Source organism: Caenorhabditis elegans, chromosome II (assembly GCF_000002985.6).
Source record: "Caenorhabditis elegans chromosome II".
In the NCBI taxonomy this organism is placed as follows: Eukaryota; Metazoa; Nematoda; class Chromadorea; order Rhabditida; family Rhabditidae; genus Caenorhabditis; species Caenorhabditis elegans.
In genome coordinates, this window is record NC_003280.10 from 3,071,068 (window position 1) to 3,091,395 (window position 20,328).

At 35.2% G+C, this 20,328-nt stretch overlaps 3 protein-coding genes and 1 non-coding gene across 6 annotated transcripts; 2 read left to right on the forward strand and 2 right to left on the reverse strand.

The window, feature by feature from the left end:
- Positions 1–105: 105 nt before the first annotated feature.
- On the reverse strand, positions 106–5,892 carry Y25C1A.8 (Zinc finger Ran-binding domain-containing protein 2). Of its 2 annotated transcripts, none has more exons than NM_182188.6 (6): positions 5,747–5,892; positions 5,601–5,700; positions 4,660–4,841; positions 3,294–3,562; positions 1,813–2,034; positions 106–534 (listed from the first exon to the last, which is right to left on the reverse strand). In NM_182188.6, the coding sequence occupies exons 3-6, from the start codon at positions 4,699–4,701 to the stop codon at positions 408–410; spliced, it is 660 nt and encodes a 219-aa protein (NP_871988.1). In that variant the 5' UTR covers positions 4,702–4,841; positions 5,601–5,700; positions 5,747–5,892; the 3' UTR covers positions 106–407. The 2 variants fall into 2 exon arrangements, with proteins under 2 accessions (NP_871988.1, NP_494440.1); NM_062039.6 differs by having other exon boundaries at positions 117–534; positions 4,655–4,841; positions 5,747–5,886.
- Positions 1,278–1,328, forward strand: Y25C1A.15. Its single transcript, NR_050942.1, has one exon. It is a non-coding gene; the product is annotated as an Unclassified non-coding RNA Y25C1A.15 (non-coding RNA).
- Positions 5,893–7,728: 1,836 nt separating the features above from the next.
- Positions 7,729–16,615, forward strand: copb-1 (Coatomer subunit beta). The gene is made up of 7 exons (NM_062040.9): positions 7,729–8,231; positions 9,321–9,529; positions 10,191–10,273; positions 11,175–11,918; positions 12,762–13,740; positions 14,452–14,623; positions 16,088–16,615. Exons 1-7 carry the CDS (start codon positions 7,739–7,741, stop codon positions 16,321–16,323), a joined length of 2,916 nt encoding a protein of 971 aa, NP_494441.1. The 5' UTR covers positions 7,729–7,738; the 3' UTR covers positions 16,324–16,615.
- Positions 16,616–16,874: 259 nt separating this feature from the next.
- srg-21 (Serpentine receptor class gamma) lies at positions 16,875–20,301 on the reverse strand (the record flags this gene model as incomplete). Of its 2 annotated transcripts, NM_001393029.1 has the most annotated exons (6): positions 16,875–17,011; positions 17,411–17,583; positions 18,705–18,887; positions 18,932–19,075; positions 19,124–19,342; positions 19,999–20,301. In NM_001393029.1, the coding sequence occupies 6 exons, from the start codon at positions 20,227–20,229 to the stop codon at positions 16,960–16,962; spliced, it is 1,002 nt and encodes a 333-aa protein (NP_001379346.1). The 2 variants fall into 2 exon arrangements, with proteins under 2 accessions (NP_001379346.1, NP_494442.2); NM_062041.2 differs by lacking the exon at positions 16,875–17,011 and having other exon boundaries at positions 17,407–17,583; positions 19,999–20,229.
- Between the last annotated feature and the right edge of the window lie 27 nt (positions 20,302–20,328).

The window sequence follows — 20,328 nt, forward strand, 5'->3', positions numbered from 1 at the left end:
AATTATATTAAAAATTGTAAAATTTCGAGAAAAAATAGGTAAAAATAGATAAAAATCGGCTAGAAACCGTGTGGAAAAAGTCAGAAAAATGCGAAAAATCAATAAAATTACAGAGAAAATTCAAAAATTTTTCACAAAAATATGATAAAAACCGTGAGAAATTCGATATTTTGAGATGATTTTTCAAGAGAAAACGGAGAAAAAATCGGGATTTTGAGCAACAAAAATTAATAAAATAGTGGAAAAAAAACGGTTAAAAACGGAGAATTTTCAAGCAAAAAATCAATAAAATAATGGAAAAATTGGGTAAAAACTAGCAATTTTTAACGGAAAAACTGGTGGTTTTAGAGCGAAAAAATCAATAAAATTGTGAAAAAATGGCGAAAAAACGGCGAAATTTAGCGTTTTTATCGTCGAAATCTGTCTCTCGATCGGCTTCTTCGTCGCTCTTTTTCTCTGCGTCTCTCGTCGTCTCGGCGTCTATCACTGGTGGTGCCACGTGGCGGGGAACGGCGGCGTTCGCGAGAACGAGATCTGCAAAAAAAATGGGGAATTTTGGCTGGAAACGGGGAAAAGTGCGGAAAAAATCGATTTTTAAGCTTAAAAATCCCATTTTAAAGCAATTTTGAGCAAAAATTTGGCAAATTTATCGATTTTCCGGCAGTTTTTTGTATTTTTTCGTCGATTTTTTAGGAAATTTGCACGATTTTCGACGGTTTTTTCCGAGAAAATTTGGAAAAATTCAAGAAAAATCGCATTTTGACCTCGAAATTCCAATTTTAGAGCAATTTTCAGCGAAAATTTGGCAAATTTATCGATTTTCCGGCAGTTTTTTTGTATTTTTTCGTCGATTTTTTAGGAAATTTGCACGATTTTCGAGGGTTTCGCTTCAAAAAATTTTAAAAAACTCTCAGAAAATTCACATTTTGAGCTGAAAATTTAAAATTCCGGCAGTTATTTTGTACTTTTTTCGTTGATTTCTAGCAAATTTACACAATTTTCGAAGGTTTCTTACAGGAAAAATGGCAAAAAATTCATGAAAATTCGCATTTTTGAGCTCGAAAAATCTGATTTTACAGCAAAAAACTGGCAAATTTTTTTTTAATTTTCTGGCGATTTTCAGCCAATTTTCGGCCAATATTCAGCAAATTTCTTCCATTTTTAGGCACAATTTCGACGAATTTTCAGGGAATTTTCTGCTAAATTTAGCGAATTTTCAACGAATTTTTGGCGTATTTAAATGATTTTTCAACGAATTTTCATCGAATTTTCGGCAATTTTCTGCCATTTTTTGGCGAATTTTCAGCGTATTTTAGCGAATTTTTAGGGAATTTTCAAAGAATTTTCAGGAAATTTTCAGGGAATTTTCGGCGAATTTTTGGCGTATTTTAGCGAATTTTTAGGGAATTTTCAAAGGATTCTCAGGAAATTTTCAGGGAATTTTCATCCATTTTTCAGCGAATTTTAGGCAATTTTCGGTGAATTTTCAGCGAATTTTCGGGGAATTTTCGACGAATTTTCGAGGAATTTTCGGCGAATTTTCGGGGAATTTTCGGCGAATTTTTGGCGAATTTTCAGCCATTTTTCAGGGAGTTCTTATTTCATTCAATTTCGACGAATTTTCAGCGAAATTCGGCCATTTTTAAGTAATTTTTTGGCGAATTTTCAGCGATTTTCCAGCCAATTTAGGCCATTTTTTAGAGAATTTTCATCCATTTTTCAGCGAATTTTAGGCAATTTTCGGTGAATTTTCGGGTAATTTTCGACGAATTTCCAGCGATTTTTCAGCCAATTTTCAGCAAATTTCCGCACCTCTTGCGATCTCTCCGATCATCCCGATAACTTCTTTCTCGGCTTCTACTCCGACTTCTTTTTCCTCTCTTTCTATCACGATCTCTCGGTGAGTTGCTCCGTTTCCGATGGCTTTCACGATCCCTTTCTCGTGATGTTTTGTGCATTTTTCGACGATCTTTTTCCTTTTCATCTTCACTTTCTGGGCAAGAGCATTCACCGCCCGAGCATGAGCATGAGCATCTGAAAATTTTAGATTGGTTTTTTTTTTGGGATTTTCTGTAGGAAAAAGTGATTTTTCTGAAGTTTTTGAGGCAGAAAATGTGAAAATTGAGCAATTTTGAGCACTAAAAACCGCATTTTCAGTGAATTTTTGGCATTTTCCTACTGAAAAATTAATTTTTCTCAACTTTTTGAGGCAAAAAAACCGCAAAATTCATGAATTGTGAGCATTTTTCAGCTTTTTCGCAGCGAAAAACCGACTTTTCTTAACTTTTTCAGTTAAAAAATATTAAAATTGATCAATTTTAAGTCCGAAAATCGATATTTTCAGTGAATTTTTTGGCATTTTCGCGTGATTTCATTGCTTTTTTAGGTAGAGAATATGAAAATTGAGCCAATTTTCAGCAATTTTCAGCTTTTTCGCCGAGAAAAAGTGATTTTTCTGTAATTTTTGAGGTAGAAAATGTGAAAATTGAGCAATTTTGAGCACTAAAAACGGCATTTTCAGTGAATTTTTGGGATTTTCAGTAGGAAAAAATGATTTTTCTGTAGTTTTTGAGGCAGAAAATGTGAAAATTGAGCAATTTTAAGTACGAAAATCGATATTTTCAGGAAAAGTTTGGTATTTTCCCACTGAAAAAGTGATTTTTCTGTATTTTTTAAGGTAGAAAATCGAAAAATTGATGGATTTTGAGCAATTTTCACCTTTTTCGCGGAGAAAAAGTGATTTTTTCAATTTTTTGAGGAAGAACATCGATATTTTCATCAAATTTTTAGCATTTTCCCGATGAAAACTTGATTTTTCTCTGAAATTTAGACGTTTTTAGTCGAAAAATTCAATTTTCTGTGATTTTTAAGCATTTTTCCAGGTAGAATTATAAAAATGTACACAATTTTCAGCCTTTTCAGCCAGTTTTCGGGCAAATTTTCGAGTTTTTCAGCGAATTTAAGGAGGGATTTTCAGAGAATAAGTATGGTTTTAGGTTGTTTTGATGCAAATTTTCTAAATTTTAAGCTGAATTATTCAATTTTTAGTCAATTTAAAATTGATTTTCCGCTACAAAGCGGGTCATTTTTTCGATTTTAGCAACGTTTCAGCGAAAAAATTCAATTTTTCTGGTAAAAAAACGTCAATTTCCTCAATTTTCGGTCAATTTTTCTCAATTTTTAGCGATTTTTCGCCAATTTCAGTCAAGTTTTGGCGAATTTTAGCGATTTTCCTCATTTTTTCGCCAATTTTCGTCAATTTTCATCCATTTTTCCTCATTTTTCGCACTAACTCGCTGTCATCACAGGCTTCCGAGCCAGCTGCCGCCACCGCCACAATTTTGCTCTTCAAATTCTCGACTTTTTCCACTAATTCCGGATCGGAATCAAAATCGAAATTATATTTTCCAAGATCTTCTCCATCCTCATCTTCATCTTCATCGGCTTCATCGTCTTCGTCGGCTTCATCTTCTCCACGTGGAGTCCGTTTTTTCAAATCATCTTTTACAGCAATTTCTTCATCATCCGAAGCTTCTCCTTCCTCCATATCTCGAAATTGATCCTGAAAAGTTGAATTTTTTAGTGAAAAATTGGTAAAAATCGATAGAAAATGGTGATTTTTAGCTGAAATTTTGGATTTTTAACCGAAAAATTGAGAATTTTTCGATTTTTAAGCAAAAAAAATCTGCTAAATTCCAAGTTTTTTGACTGAAAAACAGGGTTTAGGATTAAAATCGAAATTTTTGTAGTATTTTTTTCGATTTTTCGGCTGAAAACTGTCAAAAATTGGAGAAAATCGATAGAAAATGGAGATTTTTACCAAAAATTCAAAAATTTTCAGTAAAAATCTGATTTTTAAGCTAAAAAATCGGACTTTTTAGTGCAAAAAAAATTGAAAAAATCGAGAAAAAAATGCAGATTTTTAGCCCAAAAATTGAGAATTTTCAGTAAAAATCTGATTTTTTAGCTTAAAAAACCGATATTTTTCGATTTTTGAGTGAAAAATGGAAAAAAATCGATAGAAAATGCATTTTTAGCTGAAATTTTGGATTTTTTTAGCCTAAAAACCGGAATTTTTCGATTTTTAAGCTAAAAAATTGATTTTTTCAGTGAAAAATGGAAAAAAATCGATAGAAAATGCATTTTTTAGCTGAAATTTTGGATTTTTTAGCCTAAAAACCGGAATTTTTCGATTTTTAAGCTAAAAATTGGCATTTTTTACTGGAAAAAAATCGAAAAAATCGATTGAAAATGGAGATTTTTAGCCCAAAAATTGGAAATTTTCAGTAAAAACCTAATTTTTTAGGTTAAAAACCGGGATTTTCCGATTTTTACGCCAAAAAAACGGAATTTTTGACTGAAAATTCGGGGTTTCAACTGGATTTTGAAGAGTTTTAGGGTTAAAAATGGTCAAAAATTCAATTTTTCTGATGTTTTTGAGCATTTTTCATGCTTCAGAGTGATTTTCTGGTCATTTCCAGCGTATTTTGACGATTTTTATTCATTTTCTGGCGTTTTTCGATGATTTTTATCCATTTTCAGGTTTTTTTTGAGCATTTTCCGGGGCTTTTTGATGATTTTTATCCATTTTCTGACGTTTCTGGGCCGTTTTTCGTGTTTTTTCGCCCGATTTCCATCCGATTTCCGCACGAACCTCACCCTTTTTCTTCTTTTTCCGCCCAAACTCGTCGAATTCCTCATCATAATCGCGTTTTACGTATTCAACGTTCTGCCGATCATTATATCCACCTCCATAGCCTGTTCTACGCTCCAAATCCGCCAATTTTGGAGCATTACACACGTTACACGTCCGTCGGCGAGCCCAGTTAACGTTTCCGCACCTGGAAATTGGGTTTTTTCAATTTTTTCAGGCAAAAATTCCGATTTTTTAGCTTAAAAATCAAAAAATCTCGGTTTTTATGCTTAAAAAGCTAGGTTTTTACTGAAAATTTCCAAATTTTTCTGCTAAAATCTGCATTTTCAATCGAGTTTTTCAATTTTTTCAGGCAAAAAATCCGATTTTTTAGCTTAAAAATCGAAAAATCCCAGTTTTTAAGCTTAAAAAATAGATTTTTACTGAAAATTTCCAACTTTTTCGGTTAAAAATCTGCATTTTTAATCGAGTTTTTCAATTTTTTCAGGCAAAAATGCCAATTTTTTTGCTGAAAAATCGAAAAATCTCGGTTTTTAAGCGTAAAAACTAGATTTTTACTGAAAGTTTTCAATTTTTGGGCTAGAAATCTGCATTTTCTATCAATTTTTTCAATATTTTCAAGCGAAAATTTTGATTTTTAGCTTAAAAATCGAAAAATCCCAGTTTTTATGCTAAAAAAACAGATTTTTACTGAAAATTTTCAATTTTTCAGCAAAAAATCTGCATTTTTTTCCGATTTTTTCAACTTTTTCAGGCAAAAATGCCAATTTTTTAGCTTAAAAATCGAAAAATCCCAGTTTTTAAGCTTAAAAAATAGATTTTTACTGAAAATTTCCAATTTTTAATCTTTTTTTCAATTTTTTCAGGCAAAAATCCCGGTTTTTTAGCTTAAAAACTAGGTTTTTACTGAAAATTTCCAATTTTTCGGTAAAAATCAAAATCTTACTTTGAACAAACCCAATCTTCAGCTGCAAATAGTCCTTTCGATTTTTCCGCCTGCTCCTTGCCCAGCTCCTTGCCAATTTTGCTTTTCGCGCGCGGTTTCGCTGAAAATCGATAATTTTTGGGGTGAAAAATCGTCGAAAACCTCACGTTTTCCATATTCATCACATACAAGAAGTGATTCTTCGTTTACTTTGGCACATTTCGAGTCGACACACGCCCATTCACCGTCTTTCAGCGCTCGACGCTTTTGTTCTCGATCATCGTCGTATTTCGACGACATTTACTGACTGAAATCGGGTTTTTATTGCGTTTTTTTGAATAAAAAATAAAAAATCACTAGGAATTCGTGAAAAAAACACGAAAAACCGAGAGAACTTAAGCTTTTTGTGTCGATTTCCGTGTAAATTATCACATTTCAAAATGCGGCCGGGTCTCGCCACGATTTGCCCGCCGCTGTGTCACGGGGTACGGTGGATGGCGAGAACCACGTCACTGTGCGAGAAATCTAGATTCCAATCTTTTTCCGGCGATTTACGTGGATTTTTGCCGGTTTTCAGCGGATTTTTTCGTTTTTTCGTGGGTTTTTGAGGTTAAAAATTGATTTTTGAAGCTTTTAAAGCTATATTTCAGTCGAAAAAGCGGCAAAAATCGATAAAAAACAGGTAGAAAGAGTGAAAAGTGACGTGGCGTTGAATTAGGTCAATTTAAATCAATTTGTCGTTGAAAATTGGGTTTTACAGCTTTAAAGCCTAGATTTCTGTCAAAAAATCAATAAAAACCAGGCGAAATGAGAGAATTTTGTGAAAAATCAAGTTTCGCAACTTTTTCCGTAGTTTTCTGTGGATTTTTGCGATTTTTTTCCATTAGAAATTCGATTTTCTGTGTTTTTTGCAGAAAAAGTTACAGTTTTTGCTGAAAAATGCGATTTTTTCAGGCAAAAACGACAAAAAATCCCATTATCAGCAGAATTTTGGTGGTTTTCTCAGTATTTTTTTCTGAAAAATGCAATTTTTTCAGCCAAAACTGGCAAAAATTGCATTATTAGCAACAATTTGTGTGATTTTTCAGATTTCTAGCTGAAAAATGCAATTTTTTTCAGCTAAAACTAACAAAAATCGCATTTTTTGTGGATTTTTGCAACTTTTCGCGTTTTTTTTTCCATTAAAAATTAAGTTTTAAGGCAAAAAAAGCGAATTTTCGCGGGGTTTTACCACAAAAAAAAACCGAGGGAAAGGCGAATTTTGCATACAATTGTCCAAAAAATTGAATTTTTTCAATTTTTTTACAAGAACAGTCAGAAAATTTGCATTTTTAGTAAAAAATTTGGCATTTTTTACTGAAAAAATGGAAAAAATCGATTGAAAATGGGGATTTTTAGCCGAAAATTTGGAAATTTTCAGTAAAAATCTGATTTTTTTAGCTTAAAAACCGATATTTTTCGATTTTTAAGCTAAAAAATTGATTTTTTCAGTGAAAAATGGAAAAAATCGATTGAAAATGGGGATTTTTAGCCGAAAATTTGGAAATTTTCAGTAAAAATCTGATTTTTTAGCTTAAAAACCGATATTTTTCGATTTTTAAGCTAAAAAATTGATTTTTTCAGTGAAAAATGGAAAAAATCGATTGAAAATGGGGATTGTTAGCCGAAAATTTGGAAATTTTCAGTAAACACCTAATTTTTAGGTTAAAAGCCGGGATTTTCCGATTTTTACGCCAAAAAACGGAATTTTTGACTAAAAAATCGGGTTTTCAGCTGGATTTCGAAGAGTTTTAGGGTTAAAAATGGTCAAAAATTCAATTTTTCTGATGTTTTTGATTTTTCTGATGTTTTTGAGCATTTTTCATGCTTCAGAGTGATTTTCTTGTCATTTACAGCGTTTTTTGATGATTTTTATCCATTTTCTGACGTTTTTGGGCATTTTTCATGCTTAAAGGCGATTTTCGGGGGTTTTCCAGCGTATTTTGACGATTTTTATTCATTTTCTGGCGTTTTTCGATGATTTTCGATGATTTTTCACAGAAAAATGCGATTTAGCTGGAAAATTCAATTTTTTCACAAATTTTTTTTTAAAACGTGAACTTTCTCTACTTTTTTCTTTCTTTTCCCCACAAAAAACCCGAATTTCCAGCTCCTCCACAATGAGCTCCGGAGAGCAACCATGCTACACACTCATCCACGTGCCCAGTGACGCTGAGCTCCCATCAGAAGCTCAATTGAAGGAAAAATTCGAGAAAGGAGGCGATAAAGAGCGAATTGAGGCGCTCAAAAAGCTCATTTACATGATTTTAAACGGAGAAAAAACGTCGCAGAGCATGCTAATGTACGTCATCCGCTTCTGTCTTCCATCCAATGAGCACACCCTTAAAAAAGTGCTCTTGATCTTCTGGGAATGTGTTCCGAAGACGGATTCCAATGGAAAGCTGCTCCACGAGATGATTCTGGTGTGCGATGCCTACCGAAAAGACCTTCAACACCCGAATGAGTTCGTTCGCGGTTCGACCCTTCGGTTTTTGTGCAAACTCCGTGAGCCCGAGCTTCTCGAGCCGCTTATGCCGGCGATTAGAGCTTGTTTGGAGCATCGGCACTCGTATGTTCGTCGTAACGCTGTCTGCGCGATTTTCACTATTTATAGTGAGTTTTTTTGGGCTTATTTAGGCCTGAAATGGGCTTGAAAATGCGAAAAATGACTTTTTTCCAAGAATTTTCACCTTTTATTGCATATTTTACGTTATTTAGTTGATAAAAGGTACATTTATTGCAAAAAATCGCATTTTTAGCTGAAAATTGGCGAATTTTTCAGCCAAGAACGGCTAAAATCGCATTTTTAGCCGAAATTTGAGGGTTTCTTAAGATTTTTGATTTTTTGCTCCAAAATGCGATTTTCTAGGCTCATTTTCGGTGAAATTTGCGATTTTTTGCGAAAAAATCCCTTTATTAGCTGAAAATTGGCGAATTTTTCAGCCAAAAATGGCAAAAATCGCATTTTTAGCCGAAATTTGAAGGTTTCTTCAGTTTTTTTTGGTGAAAATTGCGATTTCTCATGTTTTTTGAGCTGAAAAATACGATTTTTTACAATTTTTATGCCAAAAAACACATTTTTAGCTGAAAATGCGATTTTGTCAGCCAAAAATGGCAAAAATCCCATTTTCAGCTAAAATTTGGGGTTTTTTTTTCAGTTTTTTTGCTGAAAAATACGATTTTTCATGATTTTTCAAGAAAAATCACATTTCCAACGAAATTCTGACTATTTTTCGCTGAAAAACGGCAAAAATGCCAATATTCAGCTGAAAAATGAGCATTTTGTCTGATTTTTGTTGCCAAAAATCGATTATTAAGCTGGAAGATGGAAAAAAAATTCGACTTTTTGATGTTTTAAGCTAAAAATACGTAAAATTTCGTTATTTTAAGCAGAAAAATCGAATTTTTCAGGGAAAAACCTGAAAAACTTGCAGATTTCCAGCTAAAAATGTCATATTTTCTGCAAAAAAACCAGGAAAAATCGTATTTTTCAGCTAAAAATGCGAGTTTGGTCTTGAAATGCACCTTAATTAACGAAAAATCAATGGAAATATGCAATAAAAGGTGAAAATTTGAGAAAAAACCAACTTCGGGACCGGAAAATTGACCAAAATTAATGATTTTAGCTAAAATTAGGTGATTTTTTCGCATTTTTTGATCATTTTTTCCCCGTTTAATCCAAAAATCCCGCTTTTTTTCCAGAAAACTTTGAATTCCTGATCCCAGACGCACCGGAGCTCGTCACAGAATACCTTGAACAGGAGCAAGATGCTTCGTGCAAGCGTAACGCTTTTATGATGCTCCTTCACGTAGATCAAGCTCGTGCTCTTGACTATTTATCGGGATGTATCGATCAAGTCGGATCTTTTGGAGATATATTGCAGCTCGTTATTGTTGAACTCATTTATAAGGTGCATTCTGTGGAAAATTGACTGAAAATATCGATTTTTTGAGAAAAAACCCGTAAAAATGGGGTTTTTTTCGTTGAAAATCGAAGAATTTTCATTAAAAACGGCGATTTTCAAGAAAATTGCGGTTTTTTAAGGAAAAATCTGACAAAACCCTGTAAAAATGGGGTTTTTTTTTTTGTTAAAAAACGGAGAATTTCCATTAAAAACGGCACTTTTTTTATGAAAATTAACTGAAAATGTGAATTTTAGAGTAAAAAAGCTATAAAAATGGCGTTTTTTCGTTGAAAAATGGAGAATTTACATTAAAAACGGCGATTTTCAAGAAAATTGATTGAAAATATCGATTTTTTGAGAAAAACTTGTTAAACAGGCTATTTTTGTTTTAAAAAAACGGAGAATTTTCATTTAAAACGTCGCTTTTTATGAAAATTGAATGAAAATATGAACTTTTAAGCAAAAATCTCAGAAAAATCGTGAAAATCTAGAAATTTCACTATAAAAATGTGTGAAAATCGATTTTTAATTTTAAAATTAACTAAAAATTGGTTTTTTCAACGAAAATACGATAAATTTATCGAAAAATATGATTTTCCTCCAATTTTAACCGAAAAAACTGAAAAAAAATGGCCGAAATCATCCAAAAACTCCAATTTTCTTTCAGGTTTGCCACAATAATCCAAACGAGGCTTCCCGATTCATCAGATGTGTCTACAATCTTCTTCAGTCATCATCACCAGCCGTTAGGTGAGGAAAATCTTGGAAAAATGACGGATTTTCCTGGAAAAAATGGACAAAAAATCGCCAACACCATAAAAATTGTGCGATTTTAGCGAAAAAACTGGAAAATTACGATTTTTAGACCCCAAAACCTTAAAAATTCAGCGATTTTCTCGAAAAATAGCCTGAAAAAATGAAAAATGTTGAGTTTTTTTTTTTCGAAAAAAATGCTCCAAAACCTGGAAATTGTGCAATTTTTTCGTTAATAAGCTGAAAAATAATTAAATCTTTATTTTTTCTTGAAAAACCTATCAAAATTCTCAAAAAAATCGAGTTTTAGACGCCAAAAGCCCCAAAACCGTGAAAATTTCGCGTTTTTCTGAAAAAAAAAAAGATAAAAAGTTAGAAAATTACCGTCTTTAGACCCCGAAATCTTGAAAATTCCGCGATTTTTGTCAAAAAAAAATAGGCGAAAAATCAGATAATTGCAGTTTTGAGACCTCCAAAACCTCCAAAATTTTGCAATTTTTGTGAATTTAGCCTGAAAAACACTGAAAACCTGGAAAATTTTGAGATTTTACCGGAAAAAATAGGCGAAAAATAGGAAATTTATGAATTTTTCCCGAAAATCCCCACAAAAACCACTCAAAACCTTGAAAATTTCGCGTTTTCCGTCAAAATAAAAAAAAATAGGCGAAAAGTTGGAAAATTACGATTTTTAAACCCGAAAAGCCTGAAAATTGTGCGATTTTCTTGAAAAAATGAGCGGAAAAATTAGAAAAAAACGCAGTTTTTAGACACTAAAACCTGGGAAATTGTTTAATTTTTCTTTTTTTTTTAACACTAAAACTTTCACAAAATGCTCCAAAAACTGGAAAATCACGAATTTTTTCGCGAAAATTCACCGAAAAAATGCTCAAAATTGCAGATACGAAGCCGCCGGCACCCTCGTCACCCTCTCCAACGTACCAGCCGCCGTGAAGGCCGCCGCCAGTGCCTACATCGACCTGATAGTCAAAGAGTCGGATAACAATGTGAAGCTCATCGTTCTCGACCGGCTTGTGGCTCTTCGCGGCTCGTCGAGCAACGAAAAGATTCTCCAAGGACTTGTCATGGATATTCTTCGTGTGCTCAGCTCGCCGGGCCTAGAAGTTCGCAAAAAAACGCTGAGCCTGGCGTTGGATTTGGTTTCAAGCCGAAATGTCGAGGATATGGTGATGTTTTTGAAGAAGGAAATCAATAAAACCGCCACCGAATCCAACGATGAAAATGGAAAATATCGGCAGGAGCTTGTCAAGACGCTTCACGCGGCGACTATCAAGTTTCCAGACGTTGCTTCAACTATTGTTCCAGTGCTCATGGAGTTCCTATCAGACACCAATGAAAAAGCCTCCTCATATGTGCTCCAATTCGTTCGTGAAGCTGTTCATAAGCTTCCTAACCTGAAAAACGCGATCCTTGGAGCTCTCCGTGAAGGTATTCCGTTCATCCAATCGCCTACGATCTTCATGTCAGCCCTCTGGATCCTTGCGACGTACTGTGAAGCCGATGGAGCTCTGGATGTGCTCAAGCTTGTTAAGAACTCTCTTGGAGAGCTTCCACTTGTGGATAGTGAGCTCTCTGGGCAGGAAGAGCAAAAGCCGGAGGAGCAGCAGCCCGAGCAGCAGCAGAAGTACGATTTTTTGCCGCTCGAAAAATTGGGAAAAAATCGCAATTTTCCGAGTAAAAACCAAAAAAAAATAAATAGAAAAATGAATAAAATTCAAAAAAATTTTCCCTAAAACGATTTTAGGGCAGAAAAAATCGAAAAAACGATTTTTTGCGAAATTTTCACCCCCAAATCCCTGAAATTCCTTCATTTTTTGAACAAATCCATGTCGAACAGACGCGGCGGAAAATTGATTTTTTAGCTTAATTTTCGCTAAAACTCTTAAAAAATGAAAATTTTAAATCTAAAAAACCCAGTTTTCTTCCAGAATTTTGAAAAAATCTCTGTTTTTTTTTTTGGTAAAACCCGTAAAAAATTGAAAAAAATCGATTTTTTCAAATGAAAATCTTTAAAACATTGAAAAAATTTCAATTTTTTAGGCAAAAACCATCGATTTTTTTTGGATAAAATCTCAAAAAAATTGAAAAATGTCCACTAAAACAAAAATCGACTTTTTTTTTTGATAAAACCCGTAAAAAGTTGAAAAAAAATCGTATTTTTCATCCATAAAAAATTAAAAAATTGAAAAATGTTCACAAAAACACATTTTATGGCAAAAAATCTATTTTTTAGCCTAATTTTCGATCATTTTTCACCCCAAAACCCCCAATTTTCTTTCAAAATAATCGATTTAATCGCATTTTTTTTGGTAAAACCCGCAAAAAATCATTGAAAAAAAATCGATTTTTTGCGCAATTTTCTTCCAGAATTGAAAATAAATTGATTTTTTTTATTTGGAAAAACCCGCAAAAAATTGAAAAATTTGATTTTTTCAATTTTTTCAAATAAAAATTTCGAATTTTTCAGGCAAAAACCGAAAGTCACTGCAGACGGAACGTACGCCACTCAGACGGCTCTCTCGAGCACTGTAACCACGTCAAAAAAGAACGAGAAGCCGCCACTCCGACGTTTCCTGCTCGACGGCGAGTTCTTCCTCGGAGCATCGCTAGCCACAGTGCTCACGAAGCTCGCCCAACAATTCACCGAGCTCAACGGAGCCGCGAGCGAACGTGCGAATCGATTCAGAGCCGAGTGTATGCTTATCCTCTCGTCGATTATTCATTTGGCAAAGAGTGGGCTGTGCATTGTGCATCAACAAGTCAACGAGGATGATCTCGATCGAATGGGAGCAACAATTAAGATTTTGGCTCAAGGGATTCCGGGGCTCGACGAGCAGTACGGCGACGATTGTAAGAAGAGTTTAGAGTTGATGCTCGGAGCCAAGTCGATTAGTCGGCTTGATGTTACTACTGAGAAGATGGCTTCCACCACGGCTGCTGGATATCGATCCAAAGATTTTGTGGAAATTGATAAAACTATCAATTTTACGCAGCTCTCTGCTCGGAGCAACCAGCAAGGCGAGAATTTGTTCGACTTATCGCTCTCGCAGGCTCTTGGAACAGCTCCGAAGGCTCAAAAATTCGACTTTTCGAGCTCAAAACTGGGAAAAGTGATTCAACTCGCCGGATTTTCGGATCCAATCTACGCTGAAGCCTATGTCAATGTGAATCAGTATGATATTGTGCTCGACGTGCTCATTGTCAATCAAACATCGGATACACTTCAAAATGTTTCCCTTGAGCTCGCCACTGTTGGAGACTTGAAGCTTGTCGATAAGCCGACACCGGTTACACTTGCTCCCAATGATTTTTCGAATATTAAAGCGACGGTGAAGGTTGCGTCGACGGAGAATGGTGTGATCTTTTCAACGATTTCGTATGATGTGACAGGATCTACGTCGGATCGGAATTGTGTCTATTTGCAGGATATTAAGATTGATATTATGGTGCGCGGGTTTTCATGTGGATTTTCCAGCGAAAAATTGAGATTTTTTGGGGATTTTCGTGAAATTTCAGCTGAAAATTCGAAAATTTTCGGGCAATTTTTAGCCAAAATTGTGATTTTTTACGATTTTTTCGTAAAATTTCAGTCAAAATATGACATTTTCTGAATTTTTTGGCAATTTCCAGTCAAAAATTGAATTTTACTGGAATCTTTAAAGAATTTCAGTCAAAAATTCAGTTTTTAACGAATTTTTCGTAAAATTTCAGTCAAAAGTTATGATTTTCGTGATTTTTGGACATTTTCAGTCAAAAAATTGAATTTTTACGAATTTTTCGTAAAATTTCAGTCAAAAGTTGTGATTTTCATGGTTTTTGGACATTTTCAGTCAAAAATTGAATTTTTAAACATTTCAGCCAAAAATTGAATTTTTACGAATTTTTCGTAAAATTTCAGTCAAAAGTTGTGATTTTCATGGTTTTTGGACAATTTCAGCCAGAAAATTGAATTTTTAAACATTTTCAGTTAAAAATTGATTTTTTTCTAGAATTTTTCGTAAAATTTCAGTCAATTTTCTCAATTTTCAGGATTTTTTTGATAATATAAGTAAAAATTAATTTTTTTTTCCTGAATTTTTCGCCCCAATTTTCAGTTAAAATTTGAATTTTTCTGGAATTTTTGGCCAATTTCAGTAAATTTTTCCCATATATTTCAGGATTACATAGTGCCTGGCAACGTGACAGACACAGAATTCCGTACAATGTGGAGTGATTTCGAATGGGAGAATAAGGTGAACGTGATGACGCCGATTCGTGATCTACGGGATTTCCTTAATCATTTGTCGACATCTACGAATATGAAGGTTTTGACTGGAGATGCGGCGATTGGTAAGGGGAAAACGAGAACATTTTCGAGAGGATTTTGGCTGGAAAATTGGATTTTTTAAAGATTAAAAAAATGCGAATTTTTTCAATTCTGGAAAAAATTGGGCGAAAAATCGATTTTTCTGCCTAAAAAAAGGTTGTATTTTGTGAAAATTTAAATTTTTTCAAGATCTTCGTCTAAAAAAATCGATTTTTAAAGGGTTTTAGCCAAAAAAAAGGCTAAAAAATCGATAATTTTTCAATTTACTGCTAATCAACACGAATTTGTGCGAAAAATCCAATTTTTTGTCCTAAAATGGTTTTTATCTAAAAAATTCGAATTTTTCACAATTTTTCGAGAATTTTCCAGCTAAAAATTTCGAAAAATTTATATTTTCGAGAATTTTAGGCGAAAAATCGATTTTTTTGCCTTAAATTGATTATTAACGAAATTTTTCCAATTTTTCAATGTTTTTGGTTGGAAAATTTTTAATTTTTAATTTAAAAATTCGAATTTTTTCAATTTTTAGACCCAAATTATTTAAACCCAAAAAAAATAAACATTTGAATTTTCGGCAAAAAACCTCTAAAAATTGAAAAAATTCGAATTTTTAAATTAAAAATTAAAAAAAAATCGAATTTTCCAACCAAAAACATTGAAAAATTGGAAAAATTTCGTTAATAATCAATTTAAGGCAGAAAAATCATCGATTTTTCGCCCAAAATTCTCGAAAATATAAATTTTTAGCTGGAAAATTCTCGAAAAATTGTGAAAAATTCGAATTTTTCAGTTAAAAACCATTTTAGGACAAAAATTGGATTTTTCGCACGCAAATTCGTGTGGATTAGCAGGAAAATTGAAAAATTATCGATTTTTTAGCCTTTTTTTTGGCTAAAACCCCCAAAAAAATCGAATTTAAATTTTCACAAAATGCAACTTTTTTGGGCAGAAAAATCGATTTTTCGCCCAATTTTTCCAGAATTGAAAAAATTTGCATTTTTCAGCCAAAAAGTTCAAACAATGAAAAAAAAAACCAGATTTTTTGAAGGAAATCTCAAAAAATTTGAAAAATATTTCCTAAAACACATTTTAGGGCTGAAAAATCGATTTTAGCCGAATTTTCACCCAGAATTTATAAAAATTGATTTTTTTTGTTGTAAAATCGGCAAAAAATTGAAAAAAATCGAATTTTTAAGATAAAATCACAAAAAATATGAAAAATGTTCACTAAAACACATTTTATGGCTGAAAAATTGATTTTTAAGCCCAATTTTCGCACCAAAACCCCAAAAAACCCCCAATTACTTGCAGAATTTAAAAAAAAACGAATTTTTTAGCCAAAAACCTCAGAAAATTGGGAAAAAAATCGATTTTTTTGGATAAAATCTCAAAAAATTGGAAATTTCTCAGCAAAAACCAGTTAAGGGCAAAAAAAAAATCGATTTTTCGCCCGATTTTCACCTATTTTTCACCCAATTTTCTTGCAGAAGGCGACTGTGGATTCCTGGCAGCCAATCTATGTGCTCATTCGATTTTCGGTGAAGATGCTCTCGCGAACGTCTCTGTCGAGAAGGCTCTTCCGATGGATGACTCGTCGCCGATCGTCGGTCATATTCGGATCCGTGCAAAGAGCCAAGGAATGTGCCTGACACTGGGTGATAAGCTGAGCTCGGCAATGCGTTCACGACGTGATGGTCAACCGATTGCTGCTCCGTCGGCTTGAAGGGGCCCTGAGGCTTGAAGGCTTGAAGAAGGCTTGAAGGCCCAAAGGCTTATAAATTTTATTCATTTTTTTCTCTCTTGGATTTGTATGATTTGTGATTGATTTACTGATTTTTTTTTTGGAATTAATTATTGATTTTTTGTTCCAAGTGTTTATTGCTCCCCCAGCCCCCCAGTCCGTAACTTATTGATTTTTTTTCCACGCAAAAAATTATTCCCCCTCACCCCCCGTTTTTCTGTCTATTTTTTTTGTATGTCCCACCACATTCGTGTGAAATGAACAACATGGGTTCAATTTTTGCTGCTCTTTTTTGGCTCAAAATTGTGATTTTTACAGGTTTCTCGTTGTGTTTGCGTACTTTTTCGCGCTACAGTAACCATGGGGAAATTGGCGAAAATTGGAGCGAAAATGGTTACGGTAGCCTCGAGAATACGCAAACACACACAAAGTCTTAACGGATTCTTGCGTGGACTCTGGAAGTGATTTTTGCAATTTTTGAGAGTTTTTTTTTTGCGTGAAAGCTGTGTGTGTACTCCACACGGACAAATTTTCAAATTTTATTAGAAAGCATTTTGGCGGGCTAATTCAAAATAAAATTCAAATTTTTAGATGAAATTTTGGCGGGAAATTCGAGATCTATGACGGAACCTGCACAGCAGAGACACGATGCGAAGACGAGGAGACGAATCTAAAAAAATCATTATTTTAACAATTTTGAATTTCTGAAATCACGCGGCGTTCTGGCCTTCTTCCTCATTGAGTTTTTTTCGCGCTCCATTGACAATTACCCGCAAAAGTGCCGTGTACTCCACACGGACAAACACGTGATGTCAGAGTGTCTGATTTCGGCTTGATCTACGTTGATCTACAAAAAATGCGGGAACTGATTTCGCATGATTAAGAGCGTGCTAATGTCACATATTTTTGGGCAGCGAAAAATTCCCGCATTTTTTGTAGATCAAACCGTGATGGGATAGCCTGACACCACACGGACAAATCGCATTTAGTTTTACAAGAGCCGCGACGCGACACGCAACGCGCCGTAAATCTACCCCGAGGAAGCCAGAAATCCGTGGGGAAAAGTTACCTTGCATTTCCATTTTCCTGTTTCAATCCAAAAATATCATTTCTCAATTGTCGATGCATTATAATAAGTGCAATTGGGCTGTAGACATGGAGTAGATCAAATATATGAAATGCGGAGAATAACATGAAACTTCGGATGCCTGGAAGGTAGGCAGTGAAGAAGGCAAAGTAGATCTGGAAGTTTGGGGTTACAGTAGCCTCCTGTTAGAACCCTTTCCGTACCTCCTAGCATCTCTACACTACTCTATAGGACCCCTCTAAAATTGCCCGTTTTTCCCGAAATTTCGTGAAAAAAGTGGCTTCAAAAGTCAAAGAAAAATCTGAAATTTCAGCCAAAGAACCTTCAAAATAGCCCATTTTCATTTATTTTAAGAATGAAAACCCAGAATTTCTACCAACAAAAAAAAACCCGAAAAATTGGAATTCGCTACCAAAAACTCCAAAATTTCAGTAAAAATCTTCAAATTTACCTAAAAACCCTTCAACTTACTACTACTTACCCATAACTTTACTAACATACTTAATTTACTTCTTAGTCCAACTTTTATCAATTTTAACCCTAAAGCAATAGAATTTCCACAATGAACTCAGAAAATGTCGAGCCCCCCCCCCCCCCCCACAGTAACCCGTTAGGATCCCTACAGTACCCCCAACACCCTCTTTAGGATCGGTACAATACATCCTTAGGAGACCTACAGTACCTCTATTCCGTTTAACATATCTACAGTACCCCTTATTGGATCTCTGCAGGAGTTCCTTTATGATCCATATAGTACCCCTTAGGAGTCCAACAGTACCCCCTTAGGACCCCTTAGGACCCCTACAGTACCCACTTAGGGTCCCTTGGGAGTCCTACAGTACTCCCGTTAGAAGTTGTACAGTACCTCTACCCCTTGGGGTCTCCACAATATCCTCTTAGGACCCTACAGTACCCACAAAACACCCTCTTTCAGGATCGGTACAATACATCCTTAGGAGTCCTACAGTACCCTCTCTCAGAAGTGCCTGTGCCCTCTTAGGACATCTAGAGTACCACTTTATGATTCCTACAGTCTTCCTTCATGAGATCTACAGTACCCCTTCTCTCTTAAAACCCCTACAGTACCCTTTTAGGATCCCTTAAGACCCCTACAGTACCCTTTAGGACCTCTTAGGACCCCTAACTTATCCGCTGAGGACCCCTACAGTACCCACTTAGGGTCCCTTGGGAGTCCTACAGTACTCCCTTTGAACCCCTACAGTACCCACTTAGGACCTCTTAGGACCCCTACAGTACCCCCGTCCAGTCGGCCTACCTGCGTAAAAGCGAACAACGCCGTCTGAATACCCATTATTAAAGTGAAAATTGTCAGGTATCTCTCAACGTTTTTGATTCTATATTCCAGTATTGTTAGGCCATATATGGTGACTATAAAGAATATGGTAACTAATACAACACATGGGATACAGTGGAATAGGTGTAGGAAGGAGATGTTGGCCTGGAAGCTACTGCTGGTAATTTATAGAACGTGGTGATGAGTACCCATGGAATCGCATCCTTGTAGTTGACGGAAAACCCAGCACCGTTTGGATTAATATACACCCTAGATAGTAGGATATTCCAGATTACTCCGAGAGGGAGCACAAATTGAGCAATCACCATTGGCCATAGTATCCTTTTCCATAACTGAAACAGCTAGTTTTTTGTCAGAATTGAAATCCCCCGATTCCTTACATGTACGTGCCGAACTGGAAGAATAACACATGTCATTCTATTGAAGCTGACTGCAATTTGCGATAAAGTCTTGAATGCCAGCATATAATGGTTGATAGTGTAATATGCTTTGGTAATTATAGACGGGGTGAAGAAGTATGGTGCAACGAGTGGGCAGAGTGGAGTGACGTCACTGAAGAGTCGGCTGAAGAATACAGCGACACAGGAGGTATAGATGTTCTGGAAGAGGAGTTCAAAAGTTTGGGATTCGGGAACACTGGCCAATACATCCATAGCAGGCGTGGGCGGCAAACGGGGTTCTCCGGCAAAATGGACAAGTTGCCGGAATTGAAAATTTTCGGTAGGCCGGCAAAGTGCCGAAACCGAAATTTCCCGGCAAATCGGCAAATTGACAAATTGCCGGAATTGAAAATTTCCGGCTAATCGGCAAATCTGCAAACTGCCGAAAATGAAAATTTCCGGCAAATCGGTAAATTGCCGAAACTGAAAATTTCCGGCAAGCCCGGAATTGAAAACTTTCGGCAAATTGACAAATTGCCGGTATTGAAAAATACCGGCAAATCGGCAAATTGCCGGAAATGAAAATTTCCGGCAAGTCAGCAAATCGGCGAATTGCCGGAATTGAACTAGATTGAAAAGGCGCCTGGCAGTGACCTACGGGACCTTACGGAGACTCAAAATGCTGCCTAAATGACGATCAACTGTGGCCCGCCTGTGGTCCGTTTTGAGCCATCCGCGGGCTTTTGAGCTGCCAATGGGCCGCTTTCCTAGCTAGCTAACATTGCCGGAATTGATAATTTCCGGCAAATCAGCAATTTGGGTAACTGCTTCACGTTCCTGGCAATGGCTTACTAAAGAAAAGAGCTAAAACTCACCACTACGGCCTCTGTCGTATACAAAATGTAAAACGAGTTGTTTCGATAATGTTCTTTATTTTTCGACTTGAAAATTGTATTAAGAATCAGCACATTGAGAATAGCACTGAGAACTAGATAGCTGGCTTGTATCAGGTAGTAGAGAATGGAAAGCTTTACGCTCGGGTCTTCATTGCAAGTGAACGGAAGGGGATCGGAATAGGAAAAGTTGGCGGGTAGGGTGAAGCTCATGGTGATTTGAGAAGGTTTTCTGTGAGTTGAGGAGTGAAGGAAGCGGGGAGAATTTGAACTAAAAACAACAAAAACAACTAGAAAATGCCAGGGATAATT